At 40.7% G+C, this 26,671-nt stretch overlaps 3 protein-coding genes across 10 annotated transcripts in view; all 3 read left to right on the top strand.

The window, feature by feature from the left end:
* The window catches only part of LOC130531667 (protocadherin alpha-C2-like), a 119,081-nt gene extending 114,543 nt beyond the window's left edge, over nt 1-4,538 (top strand). For all 5 annotated transcript variants that reach the window (XM_057043785.1, XM_057043786.1, XM_057043784.1 and 2 more), the window contains exon 4: nt 1,551-4,538. In XM_057043785.1, coding sequence (XP_056899765.1) covers nt 1,551-1,858 — 308 coding nt within the window. In that variant the 3' untranslated portion in view covers nt 1,859-4,538. The remainder of the gene's footprint in view (nt 1-1,550) is intronic.
* Nucleotides 4,539-7,948: 3,410 nt separating this feature from the next.
* LOC130531666 (protocadherin gamma-C3-like) overlaps nt 7,949-26,671 on the top strand; it is a 235,825-nt gene continuing 217,102 nt past the window's right edge. For 2 of the 4 annotated variants that reach the window (XM_057043761.1, XM_057043762.1), the window contains exon 1: nt 7,949-10,567. In XM_057043761.1, the coding sequence (XP_056899741.1) occupies nt 7,964-10,567 (2,604 nt within the window). In that variant the 5' untranslated portion in view covers nt 7,949-7,963. Of the gene's footprint in view, nt 10,568-12,829; nt 15,359-26,671 lie in introns of those variants that run through there. The other 2 variants (XM_057043767.1, XM_057043773.1) reach the window with 1 other exon arrangement.
* LOC130531678 (protocadherin beta-15-like) lies at nt 18,703-22,783 on the top strand. The gene is made up of 2 exons (XM_057043797.1): nt 18,703-21,280; nt 21,906-22,783. Exons 1-2 carry the CDS (start codon nt 18,893-18,895, stop codon nt 21,981-21,983), a joined length of 2,466 nt encoding a protein of 821 aa, XP_056899777.1. The 5' UTR covers nt 18,703-18,892; the 3' UTR covers nt 21,984-22,783.

Consider the following 26,671-nt stretch of genomic DNA (forward strand, 5'->3'; position numbering starts at 1 on the left):
TGCTTTGACTTGCACCGTTTCCGTCTGTCTGCTTGCGGCATGACTCATCACTCTTCAGGGTGTTGTTTTGTTTGGGCTGTTTAGGTTTATTTGAGGACGTCCCCGTCTCATCCAGCCGCTGTTCTCTGCTGTAACTGCTGCAAGTTCCTAGAGACAAAGAGCCCTTCGGAGCAAAGGACACACATATCTTATTTGGCACTTTTGTGGTTCTAACTTTTCCTCTGAGGTTAGAGAATCAGGGTCATGTTGCTGTGTGGGAAGTCAGTTGAGGTCTTATCAACCGAAGAACACTCCTGTCTTGTAAATTAATGTGACTCTAGCTGTCTCTGCATCTCCATGTGGGGGAGGCAGTGATTTGACCCAGCCTGCTCTGACCTGATCTTCCTGTGTCTTTTTTTGTCACATCCTGTCGTCCTTCTACAGCTCTTGCAGCAGTGCTGTCGCACTCATTCCAAGTATGTTGCCTGTTTGCGAGGAAAGCTATGAGAAACAATTCAAAGGCATGACCCACTTAAATGCAGCAGTGTCGGGCTGATATTGTCTGAGGGATTTAAACATGATTTTGAAAATCAAGATAACTTACAAAAAGGGTGGATGTGCAAAATTAATTTGTAAATGACACGTGAGCCATGATCTTCAGCATGTTTGTTGCTGTGCTTTTAGAGGTAACTCGGACTAAAGGGCATGAACATTTCTGCATTAAGCAGATAAATTTGATGCTGCTGTTCACTTCAAAGTGGGTTGTTGTTCCTGCAGGAGGAAGTCAGCTGTACCGTGTGTTTTTGTGACTGATTGCTGGATGTCTAAGAGAAATTGTTAAGATACAGTAGGAGTACTAATAAGTCCTTCCATGCAAATATGCAAATAAAAATGTATGCATGCAAAAAAAAAGTAAATGCAAATGGATTTCATCAGGGTAAAGATGACAAAATAAAAAAGATTATTGAAGTAAATCCATTGTTTTGAATTTTGCCTTGCAATAATTGTTTTGGGAAATGACATTAACCAAAATATTTTAAATGTATATAAGGGCTGATAATGATTGTAAATGGCTGTTTTTGTGATATTAAACTCACAAAACATTAAACAAGGCAATTTAGGTGGCATGTGAGGTTTAGCATGTTGTAAACACAGTAAAGTGCACATTATTATTAAATACAGGACATCTAAGGTTGTAAGCTGGTATTTGTGCTCTAGGACTGCCTGAGGTCCGGCTTCTTCTCCCAGACACTTGTCCTTCTGGTTGGTTGAGGCCCTTCTCATTTAATCCATCCCTTTGGAAAGAACTCAGAAAAAGAGCTGTAAAAAAGGAATATGTGAGAGAAGTACAGCAAAATAGGTCATTGCAGAGAGGAAAGAATCAATGTCTTTTGCCAGTAGGGTGTGATGCATTTTGCTGCACAAAGGCTACTGTTAGTTCATGCATTGTGCTGCATATACATTACTGCATTAGAGGTTTCTTAATCCAGGTATACCTGCCAATATGCACCATCCAATTTACAGTAAATATAAAATTAACAAAGCACCGCATCTCACATTCTGTATTTCAGATGCTGAAGGAGGAGAGGTGTCCCCTCCGATGGGTGCTGGTGTAGACAGCAACAGCTGGCACTTTCGCTATGGCCCCGGTGGTCCCGGCGCACCTCCACAACACCTGAAACCTGGTGAGGTTCCTCCAGAGGCCTTCATCATCCCTGGCTCCCCAGCCATCATATCCATCAGGCAGAACCAGGGAGGAGAGGATGACAAGAGTGATTTCATCACTTTTGGGAAAAAGGAGGAAGCCAAGAAGAAAAAGAAGAAGAAGAAGGAGAAGAAAGACAAGAAGGATAAGGGGAAGGATGACGGAGATGAGTAGAGGGGGAGAAGGGGATGAATATCAAGAACAAATGGGTGTTGTTAAAACAGAGGTACCAACCAAAGTCCACTGGGCAAAAATAAAATGTCTAAAAGGTCTGCAGATATGACAAATTGACACGAAGACAGCTTACTTGCAACTGTTTCTCATACATTTAGGCCCTCTATGACATCAATTGTTATCTTTTTCTTGATTAACAACCAAAAGATGGAATCTGCTCCAGACCCTTACGTGCCTATGCATCTTGAGTCGACATCATATTTCCTGTATTGAAAGAAAACTCTTTGCCCTTATCATAATACCCCCCCGTCCACCCACTGGACATGTTGGCACCTCTGTCTTATCCCCTCCTCAGTGGTAAAGTGTAAAGCCTTCTCTCTGTGGGAAGAAAATGTGTACAAGAACAAAAAGCTCTGTGCCAGCTAAAGAAAAAGAAGAAAGATACCCGAGACGGAGACAGATGCTCGTCATCTGACGCTGGACACACTTGTAAATAGCACAGGAGCAAGTCACTGAAACCAAGGCTACATGACACTGCTGCAGATCCCTTTGGTAATTACCAGTGTTTCCTGAAATCTCAACAAAGCCACATGCACACACACACCTGCTTTCACATTTAAACATGCATACTTATACTTACATCAATATGGTGTACACGGAGAGCACCTGAGCCCTGAGAAAGGCAGATGAATAAAAAAAATGGAGCAAGATCATCATAAAATGGTCTGAAACCCAGACACTGCAAGCTTTTCTTGCCCTGCACTGGTTCCTATGCGATGCACACGTGCACTCTCTCAGGATGGAATTCAGCAGACTTTTCAATCACACTGCAGAATTTCACAGTATCTGAAGGTACAACGAGCTTTGTCTGCAACTGAAGCGCCATCAGAGGAACGCAGAGAGCAAGAGAAAGTTTCAGAGGTGGGGAGGATGCCTCACCTTCTCTCAAGGAGGGGAGATGCTTGTGACTCCAGTTTAAGTCAGTGAATGCTGATGAGACCTTAAAAGATATGAGGAGAGTCTTGATATTTTGATAACACCATCTCTTCTCCCCTGCTGCGGTTAAAGCCTGTCGCTTTCGGCTTTGAATGTTTGGTAGCAACCAGCCCTTACCTGAAACCTTGAGTTTACAACTACTCACCTGCTTGTACTTGCCCCCAAGCTGCCAGGAGCCACCCTCACTAAACCCCAAATGCCTTTTTTACCCACAGTCATGATAAAGTCTATGGACTTGTTCTGCTTTTTGTCCCCCTCACAGCTTTAACTTCATTTTATGTGTCATACATGCACCTAACCCTCGCGCTAACCCCCTGCTCAGGGTTGACCCTGGGAGTGGCCTGTTCTGAACATTGTGGTGTGCTGTCAACAGCATGGAGTAATGTGGATGAGGCTTGGGGACGCTCAGTCGAGTGTTTCTCTCCCTGGCAATTGTCAGATGTCTGTTGAAGTGCACAGCGGTTTAGTACGTTTAACCTCCAAGTACTAAAGTTCACTCTTCGTTCTTGTGTTTGTAGCCACTAATGAGAGGGGACCAGGTGGGATGAGACATATAACAGGGGTGGCAAACAGGGTATAATGTGGAGGGAGGTGCCGTGGGCTGGCCCTCCCCCTACATGTACAAAGTAAAACATTATCTCCAAACTGATGATTTAATATTGTTGATTCTAATATTAGCTTTTAGGTATGCTGTAAATATGGACCTTTTATAGCTCTCTATTGGTAATTTAACCTGCAATTATGGGCATCTAAAGAATCCCATCCTACATCTACATCCCACCAATCCCCTCTCAGGAGTTTCTGAAAAAGGGGCATGCGTCTGCCTCATGACCCGCTTCTGTTGGTTCCTCTTCCCTGCCTGTAACTTGTTGCCACATCCCCAAAGTTTTGCAGCTCAGTATGACGTCAGTCCATTAAGTGGCTGCTGCATGTACTGTTCTAAGGAAACACATACTATATAGAGAAATATATATATAAATAGATAGATGGCTATGATTTTATTCTTTTGTTATATTTTACTTCATTACTCACACACAGGAAATATCTGTATGTACTTCAGTCCGGCAAACATCAATGTACTACAATCTTCACGCTCCACAGATGTTGTATGGCATCCACTAAACCTCTTTAGGTATTTGTAAATGCTATAGTGTGATACCTTTCAAAGCAAGTTTATTATTTTTTATTTTTACTGATTATGACTTTTTTTTTTGCTTTTGAGAAAAGCAATGAAAAAAAGAAAAAAAACCCCTCTGTGTTCAGCTTTGACATGATGATCTTACTGACACTGTTGTATTGTACCTGATATGTGTATGTTCCTATGATGAGCTGTCACTTCCCTTTCACTCTTGAAAAAGATAAAACTTAAAAAAAAAAAAATCCAAATGTAAAAAAATGTATATGTAGTGTATGCTTGTGTTTAGTGAGTGATCATGCTGTCATTCTTTCCAAATGTATGGTGGTGAACTATGGTGGCAATGTGCTGTCCTAAACAGACAAGCCTGGATCTATCGGTAAACCTTTTTTTTGGTACACCTGCTCATCAGCTGTTACAGTGAAGTAGTAAATTTCATTTATTTCATTTATTTTCAGACATTTTATTTTTTATTTTACCTAAATGAATAGTGGTAATGTGTTTTGTTTATAAATCACCAATAAAGTTTTCTTTCTTAAGAAGGGTGAATTCGGTGTTTTTATTTGTGGGTTACACAAACTAGTCATTCATACATCAGCTTGACATTTAGTTTGAAACAAAATAGACTTATGAATAAAATAGACTTGAAATTCATCTTCTGGGCTGAGACTTGTCACTTTGATTTGCAAATTGTAATTAATAATCACATATTTATTTATTATCATTTAAAATATTATGGCCTCTGTCTTTAAGTTGAGCAAATGTGGAATAACTGAGCGTTTTTTCTTCCTTTGTTCCTGTAATGTCAGGGGTGAGCTGCAGGAATACTGGCAGACTGTTCTGTTCGTTTATTCTGCGTTGGAAACTGTGGTCACAGATGGCCGGAACAGTCCCCTGTGAAAAGGCGTTTCCAATAGCAACATCATTTCACAGACTGCAGTGTGACTCTATTGTGTCCCAGATGGGGAGATTATATTTCGAGAGAGGTAAAGTGATCAATCATGTTCATCTGGATATAATGCAGCATTGATTATCAATATTTACTCCCAATTATAGGCATTTTTTTATTTGTAAAAATAGCAATCATATAAATCTGTGTCTTATTATCTAGTTACTGTGGGATAAGGAGTGTTTTGTACCTAGTGAAGCCAGACTGCCCAAAACGTGACAATGACATGGAGCAGGAGTTCACATTTAAAAATGCTTTATTAAAAAATGTGTCTCGTCTTTGACCATTTTCCGACCAACAAAATAGCTCCTATGGTGACGGCTATTTTAGGAACAGTATCTGTGACAACAACCTTAAATACGTAGGGTTTAATGGTGGGATGCTGGGGTCTGCAGGATGGGTTTGTCATTCTGTCCATACATACATACATACATACATACATACTACATACATACATACATACATACATACATACATACATACATACATTCTAGAAAAAATATCCCTATGAGAATGATACATTATTTTCTTTTTGTGCTAAAGAAAGAGATTAGAGGGCTCTCTGCAGTCTGCACAGCTCTGAATTTGTGGATTTATCAATGACACAGAAAAAGAAAAGTGTAAATTATTTAAAATCTGTAACAGCAGGAAGCAGATCAAAAGGATGTTGACAGCAGCAGTGACTAAGTGAAATTCTCCCTCCTGTCTGTCTGCCTGCCCCCCCAGCCTTCCTCCATCCATCCATCCATCCATCCATCCATCCATCCATCCATCCATCCATCCATCCATCCATCCATCCATCTATCTATCTATCTATCTATCTATCTATCTATCTATCTATCTATCTATCTATCGTTGTAGGGTAACAGACTCACCGAGGTGCAGTGTTGCTGTCAGTCAACTTCTAAGGAAACTTCACATTTTGACGTTTCCTGGATTTGCTGACAAGACAAGACGAGCCGAACACTGGGTGTGTAGTTATTGTCGCCCATGCAGGAGTGGGCTGCTGAGCAAAAGGCGCCATCTCCTGTTGAAAATATATTAATACATCAGGAACGATGAACACAAACGTTAAATTCTGTGCAGGGGCCTTTCAAATTAGTTCAGTTTTACCATGATTTGTCTGACCAATACCAACACTATAGTCTTCCAGGCTGGAGTTATTACTTTATTTCCATAAGAGGAAGAATATACAAGATTGGAAGACTGAAAAAGCCCCAGTCCTTTAAGTGTGAAGTTTACATGTTCAAAAACTTTTAAAAAAAGCAACACAAAAGATGTTATAATATCATAGTGACAAACCGTAATACACAGTGTACTGTATCTAATATATAAAATAATTTATTTTATAAAATTACACCCAAAGTGGGGCCAGTGGTTGCTCAGTCTGTTGCATTCTCAGTTTGACCCTGAAAGGGATAAAGCTGTTTGACAATTACCCAAATTAAACGTTTGGCTTAGAATATAAATGTACTTCCTATTATATAAGACTTATACTTTAAAATCAAAGTATGCCACCAGAAGAATTCTTGGTTTTGTTTACCAAATGATTTTTCTTGTCTAATAAAGAGAACCTGAACATTGGAGACTGACTTACCAACTTTTACGCTCTTGGCGACGCCTTTCAATCAATCAAAAGACCATGTAATATTAGCTGGTTATGTATTTAGATAGCGAATAAATACATTTTTTTTTGTTTTGTTTTGTTTTTTCCGTTGGGGATACACTGAATTTCCGGTTGCCGGTAGCGGAAGTAAATTTAAAGTTCCCTCTCCCATAGATGTCCTTTCAGTTACCGCAGTTTTAGTCTGGGATTTAAATCACTGTCGAGCTTCAGTCAACTTGGCCAAAGAAATCAACAGCGTGAACCACACAACAGAGTAAGTAACGAACGCTAACATTAGCATGTGTTTTAAAATGTTAAGCCCGTGTTTTGATGAAAGATTCGCATTGTGCTTGTGTGTACACACTCCTCAAGTCCTAGAGTTCGATGATTTACGCATGAGTGATTTTGAATTGACAACCATAATGGCGTTACGGTTTGGAAAAAGATGCGCACTTTGACTGCTTGCAAACTTTATTTATTTATTTTTAATTATAATAATAAGTGCACTACAAGTTGCACATTTCATTACGATATAAACCTAGTTGTTTTTATATTCATGAACCAATTAATAAAAGAGTGTTGCGGCGTATGGCAGACAGGACACTGAACTTCCAATACAGACCACAACTAGGAGGATCTTTTCAAACGAAAGTTTATTTAAAAAGAAAAGTTCACCATGCAGGAAAAGCGAGACGAGGCTGAGCGCACAGAAAGTCGGACGAACACGCAAAATGTATCTTTTTCACTCATGTTTTTACATAGCACTCATATATTTTATTCTTTATCTTGTTAAATTGACCAAAAAACGTATACTTATTTAATCCAATGTGATTAAAATTTACTTTATTTAAAATGTATTTAATTAACTTTATTTAAAATTCACTTTATTGTACTCATGATGTCAATGGCTTGGCTATACCTACTGTTCAACCCTCACCGTGTTGGTTTTTTTGTTTGTATTTTTTACGAATTGCTTTGCAAATATATATTTTTATGAGAATAAGGTGGCAAACTGAAAACGAGATTTTGGGTTGTTTATTTGCGACTTTTATACGTTTATACTCATACTGACTTCAATATGGGGCAATTATTTTTTGGATTATATAGGATAGTATTAATACTTTGTGAGGAGATGGATTTTTGTAATGTTTCAGTATTTAGCTTCATATTTTGGTTGAGTTTCAATGACAAATTTCAAACAGTATGAAGAAGAAGAATAAATACTTTGCTTTTTTAACCCTTTAATGCACAACATGGGTCTAAAGTGACCCGACTGAGTTTTTATTTGCTTTATCTTTGCAATTAATTAATTTTATTACTCAGCACTCCAGGTATTCCTCTGAGATATACATTTACTTTTTACTTTATTTTCCACATGCAAAATGTAAAGGTGTAAACGTCCTTTATGAAAATAAATTAATGCAGGTGCAGAGGTTGATAACCGACTCATGGTGCCACTGCAGGCCAATACAACATCACGGCACGCCTCTCCACCCACTATTACTCCATTCCAACGGAAGAACGGCTCATGTCAAGATTACTTTTCATTGTATTTCGCTTTCTCAAGTACAGGACATTTTGACTGCTTTGAATTTGATTGTTGTTTTGTACCAACCGTGGACGCGTATCATTTTCATGATGGAGGACAAAGGATTCACGGGGCTTCGTCCGATCCTCCTCTTCACCGTCTTTATTGCAACGCTGGATCTCGTTCATGGAGACCTGAGTTATTCTGTTCAAGAGGAGATGAAACGCGATTCAGTTATTGGAAATGTTGCCAAAGACCTCGGACTGGATCTCAGAGCTTTATCTAATCGGAAGGCCCGCGTTGATTTTGAAGACACTCGTAAGCGTTACTGTGAGATTAATCCGAGCACCGGAGATTTGATCACATCGGAGAGAATCGACAGAGAAAACCTTTGTGGAAAGAGAGCATCGTGCGTCGTTAAGGTGGATTTGGTTTTAGAAAATCCTTTAGAGCTTCACAGAGTAAGTCTGCATGTCCAGGATGTAAATGATAATTCGCCAAAATTCAAAAAGAATTTAATTGAAATGGAAATTAGTGAGTCGGCAGACAAAGGGGGACGCTTCTCTATCGAGGAGGCAAATGACGCAGATATCGGTCAAAATGCTGTTCAGAGATACATTCTTCAAAAGAACGACAACTTTATTCTCTCTGTAGACAACAAGAAGGTTGAACTGGTGTTAGAGAACAGACTTGATCGAGAGAAACAAAAGGAAATGAATTTGCTGCTCACAGCTTTAGATGGAGGCTCTCCTCAGAGATCAGGTACTGTAGTCATACACGTCACTGTGCTGGATGCTAATGATAACGCCCCAGTGTTCAGTCAGGCCGTTTATAAAGCCAGTCTGCCTGAAAACTCTCCTCTAGACACTGTAGTGATGCAGGTTAGTGCCACTGATGCAGATGAAGGAGTGAATGGAGAAGTGAAGTATGACTTTGGCCACTTGTCTGATGAAGATGTAAATGTATTCTCTGTTGATCCTCAAAGCGGGGAAATCAGAGTAACTGGTTTGATTGACTATGAAGAACGGAGGTCTTTTGAAATGAGGGTTGAAGCTAAAGATGGCTTGGGACTAACATCTTATGCAAAACTTTTAATAGAGGTTATTGATAAAAATGATAATGCTCCAGTTATTCAACTGAAATCTCTGACCAATCCAGTACCTGAGGACGTGTCCCCTGGTTCAGAGGTGGGCATCATCAACGTTCAGGACAGAGACTCAGAGAAGAACAGACAGGTCCGCTGCTCCATTCAGCAAAACGTCCCTTTTAAGCTGGTTCCTTCTATTAAAAACTATTATTCTCTGGTGACCACAGGACAACTGGACCGTGAACTAGTGTCTGATTACAACATTACAATCAGTGCCACTGACGAGGGCTCTCCACCTCTGTCCTCCTCTAAAACGCTTCACTTGTCTGTAGCAGACATCAACGACAACCCCCCTGTGTTTGAGGAAGAGTCCTACAGCGCATATGTGAGTGAAAATAACAGAGCCGGGTCCACTTTGTGTTCCGTTAGTGCTGGAGACCTCGACTGGAGACAAAACGGAACAGTGATTTATTCTCTGTTAGCCGCTGAGGTGAACGGTGCTCCGGTGTCCTCTTATGTGTCTGTTAATGGAGACACGGGGCTGATCCACGCTGTCAGGTCCTTTGATTATGAACAGCTGAGGAGCTTTAAAGTGCACGTGATGGCCAGAGACAACGGTTCTCCTCCTCTCAGCAGTAACGTGACCGTCAGTGTGTTCATATCAGACGTTAATGACAACTCTCCTCAAATACTGTATCCAGCCCCGGAGGGCAACTCCTTCATGACCGAGCTGGTCCCCAAAGCTGCACACGGAGGCTCTCTGGTGTCCAAAGTGATCGCTGTGGACGCCGACTCTGGACAGAACGCCTGGCTGTCCTACCACATAGTCAAATCCAGCGATCCGGGACTCTTCTCTATCGGTGTCCACAGTGGAGAGATCAGGACGCAGCGGGACATTTCTGAGTCTGACAGCATGAAACAGAACCTGATTGTGGCAGTGAAAGATAACGGACAGCCCTCTCTCTCTGCCACCTGCTCCATGTATTTACTCATTTCTGATAACTTGGCTGAGGTGCCAGAGCTGAAGGACATTTCTTATGATGAGAAGAATTCCAAACTGACCTCTTATCTGATCATCGCGCTGGTGTCTGTGTCCACCTTCTTCCTGACCTTCATCATCATCATCCTGGGTGTGAGGTTCTGTCGCAGGAGAAAGCCCAGAATGTTGTTTGACGGAGCAGTAACCATCCCCGGCGCTTATCTCCCTCCTAATTACGCTGATGTTGACGGCACAGGAACTTTACGCAGCGCTTACAATTATGACGCCTACCTGACAACAGGGTCTAGAACCAGTGACTTTAAGTTTGTGACATCTTACAATGACAACACACTTCCTGCTGAGCAGACTCTGAGGAAAAGCCCCACTGACTTTGCTGATGTGTTTGGAGATGTGGACTCTTCTTTGGAGGTAAGACATATTCACTGTGTGTTGATGTGATGACAGAATAGCTTTTGTTCATTGAGTAATTTGCAATTACATCTTGATGATTTTGAAATGCTTGGTTAAATTGTTGTTAATTACATAAAATGGAAAACTTATTTATTTGAGAACTACATCAAAATTTTCTCCAAAAGTTTGATCCAAGTTTGACTCTTCAGTATTTTCCATCACACCAGAGGATGTTTTATCTTGCCTTTCTTGTGTTCCAGTTAAAAATGGGGAAAATGTTAAGTATAGTTATTGGCCAAACGTCTTAAAAACATGTTAATAATCATACTAAGAATTCTATTTTTTTACATACCAATGCTGCTTGATGTTCTTGGCAGTCTGCTCTTGCATTTTCTCAGAAGCATTTTCGCCACCATCGAACTGATGTTATCAAACAGGCAAATGTAGATATTCTATAACATACTTTTCAAGTGTATATATATATTTTTAAATGGCAATTCAGTTGTTTTTCACTCTTTTGTGTTGCCTCTATCATTTTACATTAATTCATTTTCATTGTCATACACATGCAACCGTGCTGATTGGTGTTTGGTGTGTGAAGAGAACTTACTGTATATTTGTTGATCTTAAATATTCGTATACTACTGAAAACAACCCTTATTCATTCCATTCTCATCAATGGTGATATCTTGAGATTAACATTTAATTCAGATTTATTTTTTACAGACCTTTGGTATAAACTCTTCCCTCATATTGCTTCTTATTATATGGAGTCCATACAGACACTTTTCTGTGATATTATAAGTAGCATCAAAAATATATGTGGACTTGTTTTATTTGTTTCTTGACTGAAGCAGTGAATATCTCATGTCAATGGGCTGTGCTGGGTTGATGAAACACTACACCTCCTTATCTGGGTGAGTGAGCCTGTTATGAAGAAGTGATCTTAACATTTCAGACGTGATGACGCAGGCAGAGTAAAATGACAACACAATTTTTTTGCAAATATTCAACAGCAAAATAGAAGAGGAGAGACAGCGTGACCTTCATGAGAGCTCTATGCTGCTTACCCTGGGTATAATATCTACAGTATAGATCAAGGATCTTAACATCTAAATGAGTTTAGTTTTACTGAGATTCAAGGTCAATTTATTAGTTTTGGTAAGGAGATTACTGGAAGTAGATGTTGTAATAGAGTAAATAAAACCTCAAACCCACACACAAGACCACAGACCAATGAAACAAAAAATTGTCTTTATATCAATATCTCGTTTAGTTCCATTACTCATGCCCCATTATGTACAACCATAGTAATATCTGTAGTAGTAGCAAACTCAAATATAGCACAAAAATAATTACCAACCAAAAAAGATGTATCACAAAAATATTGTATTACCCCAAATTAGGAACTTTTCCTTCTCTTGAGTCAGAGAGGGGAAAAAAAATGCAATTTCACTCTTCCTCAGTTATTCTCCCTTGAATTTACTTAAAATTATTGGTCATACTGGTTTGAACCCCTTTTCTTCAAATGTTCCTTCATTGTCAGTCTTCAGTTCTGTATGATCATAGTTGTAATCAGTTATTAAATCATTTTGAACCCGAGTCCCAGGGAGAAAAAAAGTATCAAAGACTAAAAAATGGACAGGTTGTTCTCGGTTGGTTTCCTTTGCTTTGGTTCTGCCCTTCTGGAATGACAAAAATCCACATGCTGACGTCCTGACACATCAAATAAGAGACCCAAGCAGCTACGATGACCTGGACCACAATGAAGCAGTTTCTCGGAAGGCACAAACATAATGGTCCCTCAAACAAAGAAGAAACCCCATTCAGAACGAACGTGTGCTGGTGTTCCTCCCAGAAATTGCCTCCACAGTTAAACTACTCTTCTGGTGACATGCTAGCTCCATTCCAGACTGTCAAGCACAGGTTTAGCTCGTGAGAGTCGCATAAAAACGGTTATTTCCTCCACTGTGTCAGCGATGAAACACCTGTTCACTCTTGAACTGTCATGCTGGGAAGAGACGAGGAACTGCTCTGATACGCTGCAGCAACGCTCCGCCTGGGAGGCGTTCAGGGAACTTAGGGGCATTTGCGTTACTCCAAAAATAACGTAAGTTATATTCTCTGATCTGATGGTATTTTTCTTCACGTTGTTATTTCAAAATGTTTTTTAATCTCGTTGTTAAGGAGAGAGAATAACTCACGGTGTCGCTGTTGACTTATGGAATATGAGGTCGCCTCACTCCACCCACTGTTACTGCACAGATATTAGAATGGTGTTTCCAGACGCACCATCTATATTCCGATCATAATTCTGCCGAAACACGACTGTAAAATACCGGATTAACGCGTATTTGGAGATCGTATATGCTTTTGATGAGGAAATTAAAATTCCGATGGGATATATTTGACCTTTCCCTCGAAATGAAAAACAAAGGATTCACGGGGCTTCGTCCGATCCTCCTCTTCACCGTCTTTATTGCAACGCTGGATCTCGTTCATGGGGACCTGAGTTATTCTGTTCAAGAGGAGATGAAACGCGATTCAGTTATTGGAAATGTTGCCAAAGACCTCGGACTGGATCTCAGAGCTTTATCTAATCGGAAGGCCCGCGTTGATTTCGGTGGAACTCGTAAGCGTTATTGTGAGATTAATCTGAGCACCGGAGATTTGATCACATCGGAGAGAATCGACAGAGAAAACCTTTGTGGAAAGAGAGCATCGTGCGTCGTTAAGGTGGATTTGGTTTTAGAAAATCCTTTAGAGCTTCACAGAGTAAGTCTACATATTCAGGACGTAAATGATAACTCTCCGCAATTTAATGAAAAAATATTTGAAATGGAAATTCATGAGTCGGCAGACAAGGGCACCCGCTTCTCTATCGAGGAGGCAAATGACGCAGATATCGGTCAAAATGCTGTTCAGAGATACATTCTTCAAAAGAACGACAACTTTATTCTCTCTGTAGACAACAAGAAGGTTGAGCTGGTGTTAGAGAACAGACTTGATCGAGAGAAACAAAAGGAAATGAATTTGCTGCTGACAGCTTTAGACGGAGGCTCTCCTCAGAGATCAGGTACTGTAGTCATACACGTCACTGTGCTGGATGCTAATGATAACGCCCCAGTGTTCAGTCAGGCCGTTTATAAAGCCAGTCTGCCTGAAAACTCTCCTCTAGACACTGTAGTGATGCAGGTTAGTGCCACTGATGCAGATGAAGGAGTGAATGGAGAAGTGACTTATCAATTCAGCCACGTTTCTGATGACGATATGAATATATTCTCAATTGACCCTAAAACTGGAGAAATCCGAGTGTCTGGTTTAATTGACTTTGAAGAAAAAAGATCTTTTGAAATGAGAGTCAAGGCTAAAGACGGGTTAGGTCTAACATCTTATGCCAATATTATAATAGACGTGATTGATAAAAATGATAATGCCCCCCAGGTTTATGTAAAATCACTGATCAGTCCTATCCCAGAAAATGTCTCACCTGGTTCAGAAGTGGGCATCATTAATGTGCAAGATGGAGATTCAGTCAAAAATGGACAAGTTCGTTGCTCCATTCAGCAAAACGTCCCTTTTAAGCTGGTTCCTTCTATTAAAAACTATTATTCTCTGGTGACCACAGGACAACTGGACCGTGAACTAGTGTCTGATTACAACATTACAATCAGTGCCACTGACGAGGGCTCTCCACCTCTGTCCTCCTCTAAAACGCTTCACTTGTCTGTAGCAGACATCAACGACAACCCCCCTGTGTTTGAGGAAGAGTCCTACAGCGCATATGTGAGTGAAAATAACAGAGCCGGGTCCACTTTGTGTTCCGTTAGTGCTGGAGACCCCGACTGGAGACAAAACGGAACAGTGATTTATTCTCTGTTAGCCGCTGAGGTGAACGGTGCTCCGGTGTCCTCTTATGTGTCTGTTAATGGAGACACGGGGCTGATCCACGCTGTCAGGTCCTTTGATTATGAACAGCTGAGGAGCTTTAAAGTGCACGTGATGGCCAGAGACAACGGTTCTCCTCCTCTCAGCAGTAACGTGACCGTCAGCGTGTTCATATCAGACGTTAATGACAACTCTCCTCAAATACTGTATCCAGCCCCGGAGGGCAACTCCTTCATGACCGAGCTGGTCCCCAAAGCTGCACACGGAGGCTCTCTGGTGTCCAAAGTGATCGCTGTGGACGCCGACTCTGGACAGAACGCCTGGCTGTCCTACCATATAGTCAAATCCAGCGATCCGGGACTCTTCTCTATCGGTGTCCACAGTGGAGAGATCAGGACGCAGCGGGACATTTCTGAGTCTGACAGCATGAAACAGAACCTGATTGTGGCAGTGAAAGATAACGGACAGCCCTCTCTCTCTGCCACCTGCTCCATGTATTTACTCATTTCTGATAACTTGGCTGAGGTGCCAGAGCTGAAGGACATTTCTTATGATGAGAAGAATTCCAAACTGACCTCCTATCTGATCATCGCGCTGGTGTCTGTGTCCACCTTCTTCCTGACCTTCATCATCATCATCCTGGGTGTGAGGTTCTGTCGCAGGAGAAAGCCCAGAATGTTGTTTGACGGAGCAGTAACCATCCCCGGCGCTTATCTCCCTCCTAATTACGCTGATGTTGACGGCACAGGAACTTTACGCAGCGCTTACAATTATGACGCCTACCTGACAACAGGGTCTAGAACCAGTGACTTTAAGTTTGTGACATCTTACAATGACAACACACTTCCTGCTGAGCAGACTCTGAGGAAAAGCCCCACTGACTTTGCTGAGCCATTTGAAGACTTGCACACACCTGCAGAGGTAGGACAACTTCATACTGACTATTTCTTCTTGTGACTTATAAAAACAGTCAGTTAATGTAAATTTTAAACTCAGTTCTGGTTAATGGAGATTATTTAGGATTTAGAATTCATGAGTCCCCTCTTCCAATAAAGTATTCAATCTACATGAATGAAATTGTTCCTTGAACAGTGTTTTTGTTTTAAAAGGCTTTTTTGGATGTTTTAGTCTCATGTCTCTTCTTAGGTTTCAGGATTTTTTTTGGTCAATCTACTTTGAACTTGTTTGAGTTAAACTTTTGCTGTCAGACAGTAACTGATCATCAATGCACACACAATATACCTATATTGCAAATCACAATAAATATTTGATAGTTCACAAATGTTTTACATTCACCATGTTTAAAGCTATGGAGATAGTTTGTTTAGTCGGAAATATTTATACAATATTGAAACTTAACTCACATATCATGTAATTTAAAAACAATGTGACAGGTTTCATAACTTTAAGTGAGAACATTTTTGTTGCCATCACCCATAATTATTTGCTGCAGTGTTTATTAAGAATTTAATTGATAAATTTCCTGCTTCCTGTGCTTCGGGGGTAAATTGAGGACCATCTTGCACTCTAAAGAATATCCATGTGCAGTGATTACTGGTCTTGGAATTGTCAATAGACCATCCATTTGTCTTCAAACAATATTTTATACTCTGAAGTGCTTTGGCTTTGCTGTGCTGGAAAACAAGGAATAAAGATCCAGATTTGCAGACTGAATCACATTGTCCTGCAGGATCTAGATATAGTTGTTTTCATTTGACCTCTTCTGTCATTAAGGGTGATGACATTATTGTTTCTGTATGATTCTGGTTGGGATGGATGATTGTTGAAGTTGTTCCCATAGGCTGACTTTTTGTCTCGCTGATCTCAAGAACTCTTTTCCAGTCAACTGTGGGCTCTCCCACATGTTTCTGGATCTTAATGGAGATGTGACATTAGTTTGACAGCAGGTTTTCTATAATCTCTCTGTCTCATTTGTTGAATGTCATCTAACTTCACTATTATCTCTGCCAAGAAAGTTATGTGTTGTCTGTCTGTCCATCTGTTAAAATAAAACAACAATTCAAAGTTATGAACAGATTTGGATTTCAAGGGACCATTGTTGAGCTCATTAGATTTAATCATGTTCCAGATTCCAGGGGTATTTCATCATTCCAAAGATCGAAGTCAAGGGTTTTGATCATAAAGCAACCTATGTTGTGTAACCTTGTGTTACTACTGCTTGATGATCCAATGACACAATATGTGGGGAAATTACCTGCTTGACAGAGGTTTTTTTTTTTTTTTGCTTTTAAATAGTCCTTGTTGCTTGCAAGTCAAAAACTTTGAGTTGAAAATCTTTCGTCATGGCAACTTCACAATTTTTACTGACAAATTTTGTTGACATTAATGGGCGGGGCCTACGCTATTGGTTGCAAAATGTCTCTTGGGGGTATTGACCTGGCTCCAGCATGGGCTACACTTTATGAGTGGTACTTTGGTGGTTTCCTTTACTGGTCTCCATCATCTCCATATTCCTTAATTTTTATATACCGACAACACTGTTATTGTTGAAAAATTCATCCTTCAATTCAGTGCCAACATTTGTGGATAAATAATAAAAGGTGAGAAAAAGGAAATGATGATCAAAAGTCATACAGATATGAAAAGGTTTTCCAGAAGTTTAAAAGCAATATTCACTCATAATTTCTGTTTTTAAGAGTTAATGTAGTTGCATTGACAGATAAATCCAGTATGTGTCACAGCAGTCTCCATTATGGTGCACTGCATTCTGTTAAAGCTCTGCATTCTTATATTATGATAAATAATAACATTAATGTTAAGAATTACTAATCATCTATAATTAATAATAACCTCTTTATAACAAAAGATGTTTTTAATTAAAAAAATAATACAAATTGCATGAGATGTCATTAATTGATTCGTCAAAATGAGCATCTTCAGTCTATGAATGTAGCTTTTTCAGAGCAGCTGTGATGCGTGCGTCCTTGAAGGGAAAGTCCTTTGCTCAGCACTATGTCGAGCAGGAAACGGAGTGAGGATCGCTGTAGGCTGTGTGCAATGCGCTCAGAACCAGTCAGACCACATTATACCTCGGATCACGTGTCTCAATCTCCTCTGTTTAACCTTTCCTTTGTGTCAAATTTATTGTCACCCCCCAGTTCAATAATTATATTTGTCCAGAGTGTGGCCTAACGTTACTGTGCAGCAAGAGTTAATAAACGTTAGGCTACTTTATTGAAAGTCCCCCGTCAACGCTTTTCACTTTGTCAAGGTTTGCGGTGCACTCTGCACACTCACAATGTTGTCAATTCCACATAATAGAGATTTTTGAAAAGATTTGCGAGAGAATGGAAACATGAAGTGGTTTATAGTTAACAGTACTCGTTTGACGGGAATAATAAATTAAAGACGCCAGTGATGAGTTTAATGGCATCCTTCAGCTGAATCGCTGCAGGGCATATTTTTATCACAGTTTCCCACTTTTACAAAGTTTATCGATTGTCATTTGTTTAAACAGTATAATGTGGGTGCGTTTTTAAAATTCGGCAGTTATTAGAACATTTGAATATTTTTGTCGTAACGATTGTTGGAATTTAACCTGCGTATGTTTTTATTTTTTAAGTCAAATATAAAAATCAAGACAGTCAAAAAAAGGAAAGTCATGATGTAATTCAGGACAGCAGCTTTTTTTTTTTTCTAAATTCCGAACAGCCGGTTCAATCGAGCACATGATGTTTGAGATACTCATGTGTGTTCAAGGCACCGCAGCGTGACTCTCTGACTATTAGCATCGTTTACTCAGCAAAACCTGTCGAACGTGTCCCGCGTCAAAGCAGCCCGCCACCATCACCAAATAAAATCTAGTAATTTGTCATGTGAGGAAAATAAAACTGTGCTCAATAATGGTCTTCTAGTAAACCTGCTTTTCTACCTTTACACCACTTCCCAAGGTTTTCTAAAAGCAGTGACTTACCGAGCCTCTCTTTTTCTTTAAAGGGAATTAAAGAAAAAAATGCGTTAAGTTAAACAGTAGAATATTAAGTGCATGAGCATTCACGCTTTCACAAGACATTTTTCTTGGTTTTCATAATGTCGTTAATAGTTATTGAATGCTTGTCCTATGACTTCCAGTCCTCAAAAATGAGTCTATTATTATATTGATTGAAAACAAAGATGACCATAATACATTCTGTACAAAGCCAGGGTGCATTCACAGTATTGGTACACGACAGTCGTTAAATGTGGAAAAAATACACACGCATTCATAATGTGAGGCTATAAATATGCTCTTGGTGTCGCTATTGACCCATAGACCCAGACAGACTCGCACCACTCCACCCACCGCTGCAGGACAACGGCGACACTTTCATCGGGGAAGCGGTGAAAACGAACGTTTACTGCGAAGCTCTGGATTATCAGCTGGTTTAGGACAGTTTCATTCTACCGGTTTGGAAAACCGAGGTTCGTTAAAATAGATACAGAGTTGTTTTCGTCATGATGGAGGACAAAGGATTCACGGGGCTTCGTCCGATCCTCCTCTTCACCGTCTTTATTGCAACGCTGGATCTCGTTCATGGAGACCTGAGTTATTCTGTTCAAGAGGAGATGAAACGCGATTCAGTTATTGGAAATGTTGCCAAAGACCTCGGACTGGATCTCAGAGCTTTATCTAATCGGAAGGCCCGCGTTGATTTTGAAGACACTCGTAAGATTTACTGTGAGATTAATCTGAGCACCGGAGATTTGATCACATCGGAGAGAATCGACAGAGAAAACCTTTGTGGAAAGAGAGCATCGTGCGTCGTTAAGGTGGATTTGGTTTTAGAAAATCCTTTAGAGCTTCACAGAGTAAGTCTGCATGTCCAGGATGTAAATGATAATTCCCCCAAATTTCGAGAAAATTCAATTGAAATGGAAATTAGTGAGTCGGCAGAGAAGGGCACCCGCTTCTCTATCGAGGAGGCAAATGACGCGGATATCGGTCAAAATGCTGTTCAGAGATACATTCTTCAAAAGAACGACAACTTTATTCTCTCTGTAGACAACAAGAAGGTTGAGCTGGTGTTAGAGAACAGACTTGATCGAGAGAAACAAAAGGAAATGAATTTGCTGCTGACAGCTTTAGACGGAGGCTCTCCTCAGAGATCAGGTACTGTAGTCATACACGTCACTGTGCTGGATGCTAATGATAACGCCCCAGTGTTCAGTCAGGCCGTTTATAAAGCCAGTCTGCCTGAAAACTCTCCTCTAGACACTGTAGTGATGCAGGTTAGTGCCACTGATGCAGATGAAGGAGTGAATGGAGATGTGATATATAATCTTGGTCACTCATCGGAGGATGATGCAAATATTTTTATTATTAATGCAAAAACTGGAGAAATCAGAGTGTCTGGTACAGTTGATTATGAAGAAAATAACTCATTTGAAATGAGAGTCCAGGCTAAAGACGGGTTAGGTTTAACATCTTATGCTAAAGTTGTAATTGATGTTACTGATAAAAATGATAATTCACCTCAGATTAAAGTGAAGTCTCTGACCAATCCAGTACCTGAGGACGTGTCCCCTGGTTCAGAGGTGGGCATCATCAACGTTCAGGACAGAGACTCAGAGAAAAATGGAAAGGTCCGCTGCTCCATTGAGCAAAACGTCCCTTTTAAGATGGTTCCTTCTATTAAAAACTATTATTCTGTGGTGACCACAGGACAACTGGACCGTGAACTAGTGTCTGATTACAACATTACAATCAGTGCCACTGACGAGGGCTCTCCACCTCTGTCCTCCTCTAAAACGCTTCACTTATCTGTAGCAGACATCAACGACAACCCCCCTGTGTTTGAGGAAGAGTCCTACAGCGCATATGTGAGTGAAAATAACAGAGCCGGGTCCACTTTGTGTTCCGTTAGTGCTGGAGACCCCGACTGGAGACAAAACGGAACAGTGATTTATTCTCTGTTAGCCGCTGAGGTGAACGGTGCTCCGGTGTCCTCTTATGTGTCTGTTAATGGAGACACGGGGCTGATCCACGCTGTCAGGTCCTTTGATTATGAACAGCTGAGGAGCTTTAAAGTGCACGTGATGGCCAGAGACAACGGTTCTCCTCCTCTCAGCAGTAACGTGACCGTCAGTGTGTTCATATCAGACGTTAATGACAACTCTCCTCAAATACTGTATCCAGCCCCGGAGGGCAACTCCTTCATGACCGAGCTGGTCCCCAAAGCTGCACACGGAGGCTCTCTGGTGTCCAAAGTGATCGCTGTGGACGCCGACTCTGGACAGAACGCCTGGCTGTCCTACCATATAGTCAAATCCAGCGATCCGGGACTCTTCTCTATCGGTGTCCACAGTGGAGAGATTAGGACGCAGCGGGACATTTCTGAGTCTGACAGCATGAAACAGAACCTGATTGTGGCAGTGAAAGATAACGGACAGCCCTCTCTCTCTGCCACCTGCTCCATGTATTTACTCATTTCTGATAACTTGGCTGAGGTGCCAGAGCTGAAGGACATTTCTTATGATGAGAAGAATTCCAAACTGACCTCTTATCTGATCATCGCGCTGGTGTCTGTGTCCACCTTCTTCCTGACCTTCATCATCATCATCCTGGGTGTGAGGTTCTGTCGCAGGAGAAAGCCCAGAATGTTGTTTGACGGAGCAGTAACCATCCCCGGCGCTTATCTCCCTCCTAATTACGCCGATGTTGACGGCACAGGAACTTTACGCAGCGCTTACAATTATGACGCCTACCTGACAACAGGGTCTAGAACCAGTGACTTTAAGTTTGTGACATCTTACAATGACAACACACTTCCTGCTGAGCAGACTTTGAGGAAAAGCCCCACTGACTTTGCTGAGCCATTTGAAGACTTGCACACACCTGCAGAGGTAGGACAAATTCATACTGACTATTTGTTCTTGTCATTTATAAACAATCAATAAATGTAAATTTTAAACCGTAACACATTATATGGGACTTAAAAAAAAGACCCCCCCCCCCACCACCACCACCACCACCAATATTGTCACCAATCTACCTGAATGAAAATGTTCCTTGAACAGTCTGTAATTCTACACAAAAATGGTTTTTGGATGTTTTTGAGTCATGTATCTTTCAGGTATTTTTTAATGACTCTAATTTTGTGCCAATTTAAGGTAAACTTTTGCTGTCCGACAGAATAACCCGTCACTATTGAACACACAATATACCTGTATTGCACATCACAATAAATATGAATGGGTTTCCACAAATATCGTTACTCATTCATCATTTTAGAGCTTTCAAGATGGTTTATTTTGTTGGAAATATTTATAAGTTATTAAAACCAAATTCACATATAATGCAATGTAAAGCCAAAGGGTATTTGTATCTTGAAGTCACTACAAACATTTTTTGCCATCTCCCATAATTTTTGCTGCAGTTTTATTGTCAGAATTGTGAAGATGAAGTTGCACTCTCCAGGGATTTTGAAGTTTACTTTGTAAGAACTCATTGAATTTTGTGATGTTACAGATTCCTGAGGGATTTTCACCATTCCAAAGATCAAAGCCAAGGGGTTTTGATGACAAAGCAACCAACCATTCTATGTGACCTCATATTACTGCTATGGGTGTCCATCCCAATAGGTGGAAATGACCTGTTTGGCCGAGTTTTGCAAACTAGGAGTGCTTTCTTGGGCTTATAAACTAGTCCTCTTTGCTTGGAATTCAAAAACCGTCAGTTTAAAATATTTTGTCATTGCACCTTCCAAAGTTTTGTCCGTCATTTCAGGAGCACTTTATGGGCGGGGCTTTTCTGACTGCCTCCAGTGTGGGCTATACTTTCTTGGAGCTAATTTGGTGGTTTTCTTAATCGGTCTCCTGATTTGCCATTTTTCGCAGAGATTTGCAATTCAGCTGTGTGCAAAGTTATTTTTCTTCATTTTTTTGAATCATCCCAATATACCTTATACTTTATATATTGCTTTTGCACGTTTTTTTTGTTTTGTTTTTTTTTTTAAGAAACCCACATATTTTTAGGCCAGTTATTCACAGGAAATAATGACAAATCCTGTTAGTTATGCAGCTACATGGAAAGATATTGCAGAAATAATGAGCAACCTTTAGTTGCAAGTTGTATTTTTAACAGTTCATGTAGAAGCATTGAGAGATCAACTCAGTATGTATATATGTGACAGCAGTTGTAAATATTGTCTACCACCTTTTGTTAAAGCTCTGCATTTATTATTATTGGATATATTATCACAGATCATGTGACTCAATCTGCTCTTTTTAACCTTTCCTTCGTGTCAAAGTTGTCAGGATTTTCCCCCTAATACTTATGTTTTGTTCAGTGTGTGGCATAATTTTACCTGTGGAAAATTAGTTAATAAACATTAGTTTCTTGAATAATCAGTTGCAATTTATTTCACTTGATCAAGGTTATCAATTTCGTAAAATATTTATTAATGTTTTTCAACAAACTGAATCATTAAGCGCTTTATATATGGCAGTAAATGTGTGGCGGGGACGTCGTAAGCTCATAATAGAATAAACGCTCCCAATAAAAGAAGCTGCCTGAGGACAGTTTAACGGCATCGTTCTACTGTATTGCTGCAGGACATATTTTTATCACAGTTCCCTACTTTTACAATCATTACCGATTCCCATTTGTTTAAATAGTCAAATGTAAGTGCAATTTTAAAATTCCGCAGTTAATGAAACATTTAAATATCTTAGTCGTGGTCATTTCTTTATTCTATTGTGCTTATGTTTTAAAAAAATAAAGTGAAACACGAAAAGAAAGTCATCGTATAAGGCAGGAGATCTGCATTTCAATATTATTTTGGTTTGTTTTCAGTTTAGGGAGTCATTATTTGAATCGATGACATGATTATTGATATACTCCTGTGTGTTCAAGGCACCGCAGCGCGACTCTCTGACCAGAGTAGCATCGTTTACCCAGCAGATCCTGTCGAACTTGACCAGAGTGTCAATGCAGCTCCACGATCACCAAATACAATTCAGTAGTTTGTACTGTGAATAAAGAACGTCAGAGTGTGCTCAACAATAATTTGGACGGTGGTACCGGTGTTCAAGCAAACGTGCTTTTGTACGTTCATCCCAATATCCACAGTTTGTTAAAAGCAGAAACGTATAGAGCCTCTGTTTACAGTGTAGGCAAAGAAGTACAAATTAGTGTTGAGTTAAAAAGCAGAATATTAAGTGCATGAGTACATTTTTTCTTGCGTGGCAAAATGTCGTTTATTGAAGACTTGTCCTACGACTTCTAGTAAGAATAATTATTAACAATTGTTTTCATAATAGTTAGAAAAATTACAATCGAAAAAAGATAAAAAATAATACATTCATTATCAAGCCGCCGTGCACTTACTTTATAATGGTCGGCGTACACAGTAGCCGTCACGATCACGGTAAACAGTAAAATTTAAACTTTAATTCATATTGTGTAGCAGTAAATATGCTCTTGGTGTCGCTATTGACCCATAGACCCAGACAGACTCGCACCACTCCACCCACCGCTGCAGGACAACGGCGACACTTTCATCGGGGAAGCGGTGAAAACGAACGTTTACTGCGAAGCTCTGGATTATCAGCTGGTTCGGGACAGTTTTGTTCTACTGCTGTAGAAAATTGAGGTTCGTTAAAATAGATACAGAGTTGTTTTCGTCATGATGGAGGACAAAGGATTCACGGGGCTTCGTCCGATCCTCCTCTTCACCGTCTTTATTGCAACGCTGGATCTCGTTCATGGAGACCTGAGTTATTCTGTTCAAGAGGAGATGAAACGCGATTCAGTTATTGGAAATGTTGCCAAAGACCTCGGACTGGATCTCAGAGCTTTATCTAATCGGAAGGCCCGCGTTGATTTCGGTGGAACTCGTAAGCGTTACTGTGAGATTAATCCGAGCACCGGAGATTTGATCACATCGGAGAGAATCGACAGAGAAAACCTTTGTGGAAAGAGAGCATCGTGCGTCGTTAAGGTGGATTTGGTTTTAGAAAATCCTTTAGAGCTTCACAGAGTAAGTCTGCATGTCCAGGATGTAAATGATAATTCCCCCAAATTTCGAGAAAATTCAATTGAAATGGAAATTCGTGAGTCGGCAGAGAAGGGCACCCGCTTCTCTATCGAGGAGGCAAATGACGCGGATATCGGTCAAAATGCTGTTCAGAGATACATTCTTCAAAAGAACGACAACTTTATTCTCTCTGTAGACAACAAGAAGGTTGAGCTGGTGTTAGAGAACAGACTTGATCGAGAGAAACAAAAGGAAATGAATTTGCTGCTCACAGCTTTAGACGGAGGCTCTCCTCAGAGATCAGGTACTGTAGTCATACACGTCACTGTGCTGGATGCTAATGATAACGCCCCAGTGTTCAGTCAGGCCGTTTATAAAGCCAGTCTGCCTGAAAACTCTCCTCTAGACACTGTAGTGATGCAGGTTAGTGCCACTGATGCAGATGAAGGAGTGAATGGAGATGTGATATATAATCTTGGTCACTCATCGGAGGATGATGCAAATAATTTTTTATTAATGCAAAAACTGGAGAAATCAGAGTGTCTGGTACAGTTGATTATGAAAAAAATAACTCATTTGAAATGAGAGTCCAGGCTAAAGACGGGTTAGGTTTAACATCTTATGCTCAAGCTATTATTACTATTATTGATAAAAATGATAATCCCCCCGAGGTTTACATGAAGTCTCTGACCAATCCAGTACCTGAGGACGTGTCCCCTGGTTCAGAGGTGGGCATCATCAACGTTCAGGACAGAGACTCAGAGAAAAATGGAAAGGTCCGCTGCTCCATTGAGCAAAATGTCCTTTTAAGCTGGTTCCTTCTATTAAAAACTATTATTCTCTGGTGACCACAGGACAACTGGACCGTGAACTAGTGTCTGACTACAACATTACAATCAGTGCCACTGACGAGGGCTCTCCACCTCTGTCCTCCTCTAAAACGCTTCACTTGTCTGTAGCAGACATCAACGACAACCCCCCTGTGTTTGAGGAAGAGTCCTACAGCGCATATGTGAGTGAAAATAACAGAGCCGGGTCCACTTTGTGTTCCGTTAGTGCTGGAGACCCCGACTGGAGACAAAACGGTACCGTGATTTATTCTCTGTTAGCCGCTGAGGTGAACGGTGCTCCGGTGTCCTCTTATGTGTCTGTTAATGGAGACACGGGGCTGATCCACGCTGTCAGGTCCTTTGATTATGAACAGCTGAGGAGCTTTAAAGTGCACGTGATGGCCAGAGACAACGGTTCTCCTCCTCTCAGCAGTAACGTGACCGTCAGTGTGTTCATATCAGACGTTAATGACAACTCTCCTCAAATACTGTATCCAGCCCCGGAGGGCAACTCCTTCATGACCGAGCTGGTCCCCAAAGCTGCACACGGAGGCTCTCTGGTGTCCAAAGTGATCGCTGTGGACGCCGACTCTGGACAGAACGCCTGGCTGTCCTACCACATAGTCAAATCCAGCGATCCGGGACTCTTCTCTATCGGTGTCCACAGTGGAGAGATCAGGACGCAGCGGGACATTTCTGAGTCTGACAGCATGAAACAGAACCTGATTGTGGCAGTGAAAGATAACGGACAGCCCTCTCTCTCTGCCACCTGCTCCATGTATTTACTCATTTCTGATAACTTGGCTGAGGTGCCAGAGCTGAAGGACATTTCTTATGATGAGAAGAATTCCAAACTGACCTCTTATCTGATCATCGCGCTGGTGTCTGTGTCCACCTTCTTCCTGACCTTCATCATCATCATCCTGGGTGTGAGGTTCTGTCGCAGGAGAAAGCCCAGAATGTTGTTTGACGGAGCAGTAACCATCCCCGGCGCTTATCTCCCTCCTAATTACGCCGATGTTGACGGCACAGGAACTTTACGCAGCGCTTACAATTATGACGCCTACCTGACAACAGGGTCTAGAACCAGTGACTTTAAGTTTGTGACATCTTACAATGACAACACACTTCCTGCTGAGCAGACTCTGAGGAAAAGCCCCACTGACTTTGCTGATGTGTTTGGTCAGCTGGAGGAGTCTCCAGAGGTAGGCCACCAGCTCCATTTCATGTTTGATTAGTGATGTGTTTTGACAGGGCGATGTGCACCAGCAGTTATCTTTGTTTGTCCATTCACAAAGATTTTTCTGTTTATTTGGTGGAGTATTTAATTTTTTTAGTCTCATTGATGTCTCAAAAGTTCAGGTAGTTGTATTTTCTTTGACACATGCATATTTTGTTGTTGTTGGTGCAGTTTTGTGAAGAAATAC

The sequence above is a fragment of the Takifugu flavidus genome, chromosome 9, assembly GCF_003711565.1.
Source record: "Takifugu flavidus isolate HTHZ2018 chromosome 9, ASM371156v2, whole genome shotgun sequence".
NCBI classification, from domain to species: domain Eukaryota; kingdom Metazoa; phylum Chordata; class Actinopteri; order Tetraodontiformes; family Tetraodontidae; genus Takifugu; species Takifugu flavidus.

What these genes read in the sequence shown, in the direction of transcription:
- LOC130531678 (XM_057043797.1), top strand. Translation starts at nt 18,893, where the DNA reads ATGATGGAGGACAAAGGATTCACGGGGCTTCGTCCGATCCTCCTCTTC. An exon ending in ACTTGCACACACCTGCAGAG is followed by an intron (nt 21,281 to 21,905) that starts GTAGGACAAATT and finishes GTGATGTTACAG; the next exon opens with ATTCCTGAGGGATTTTCACC.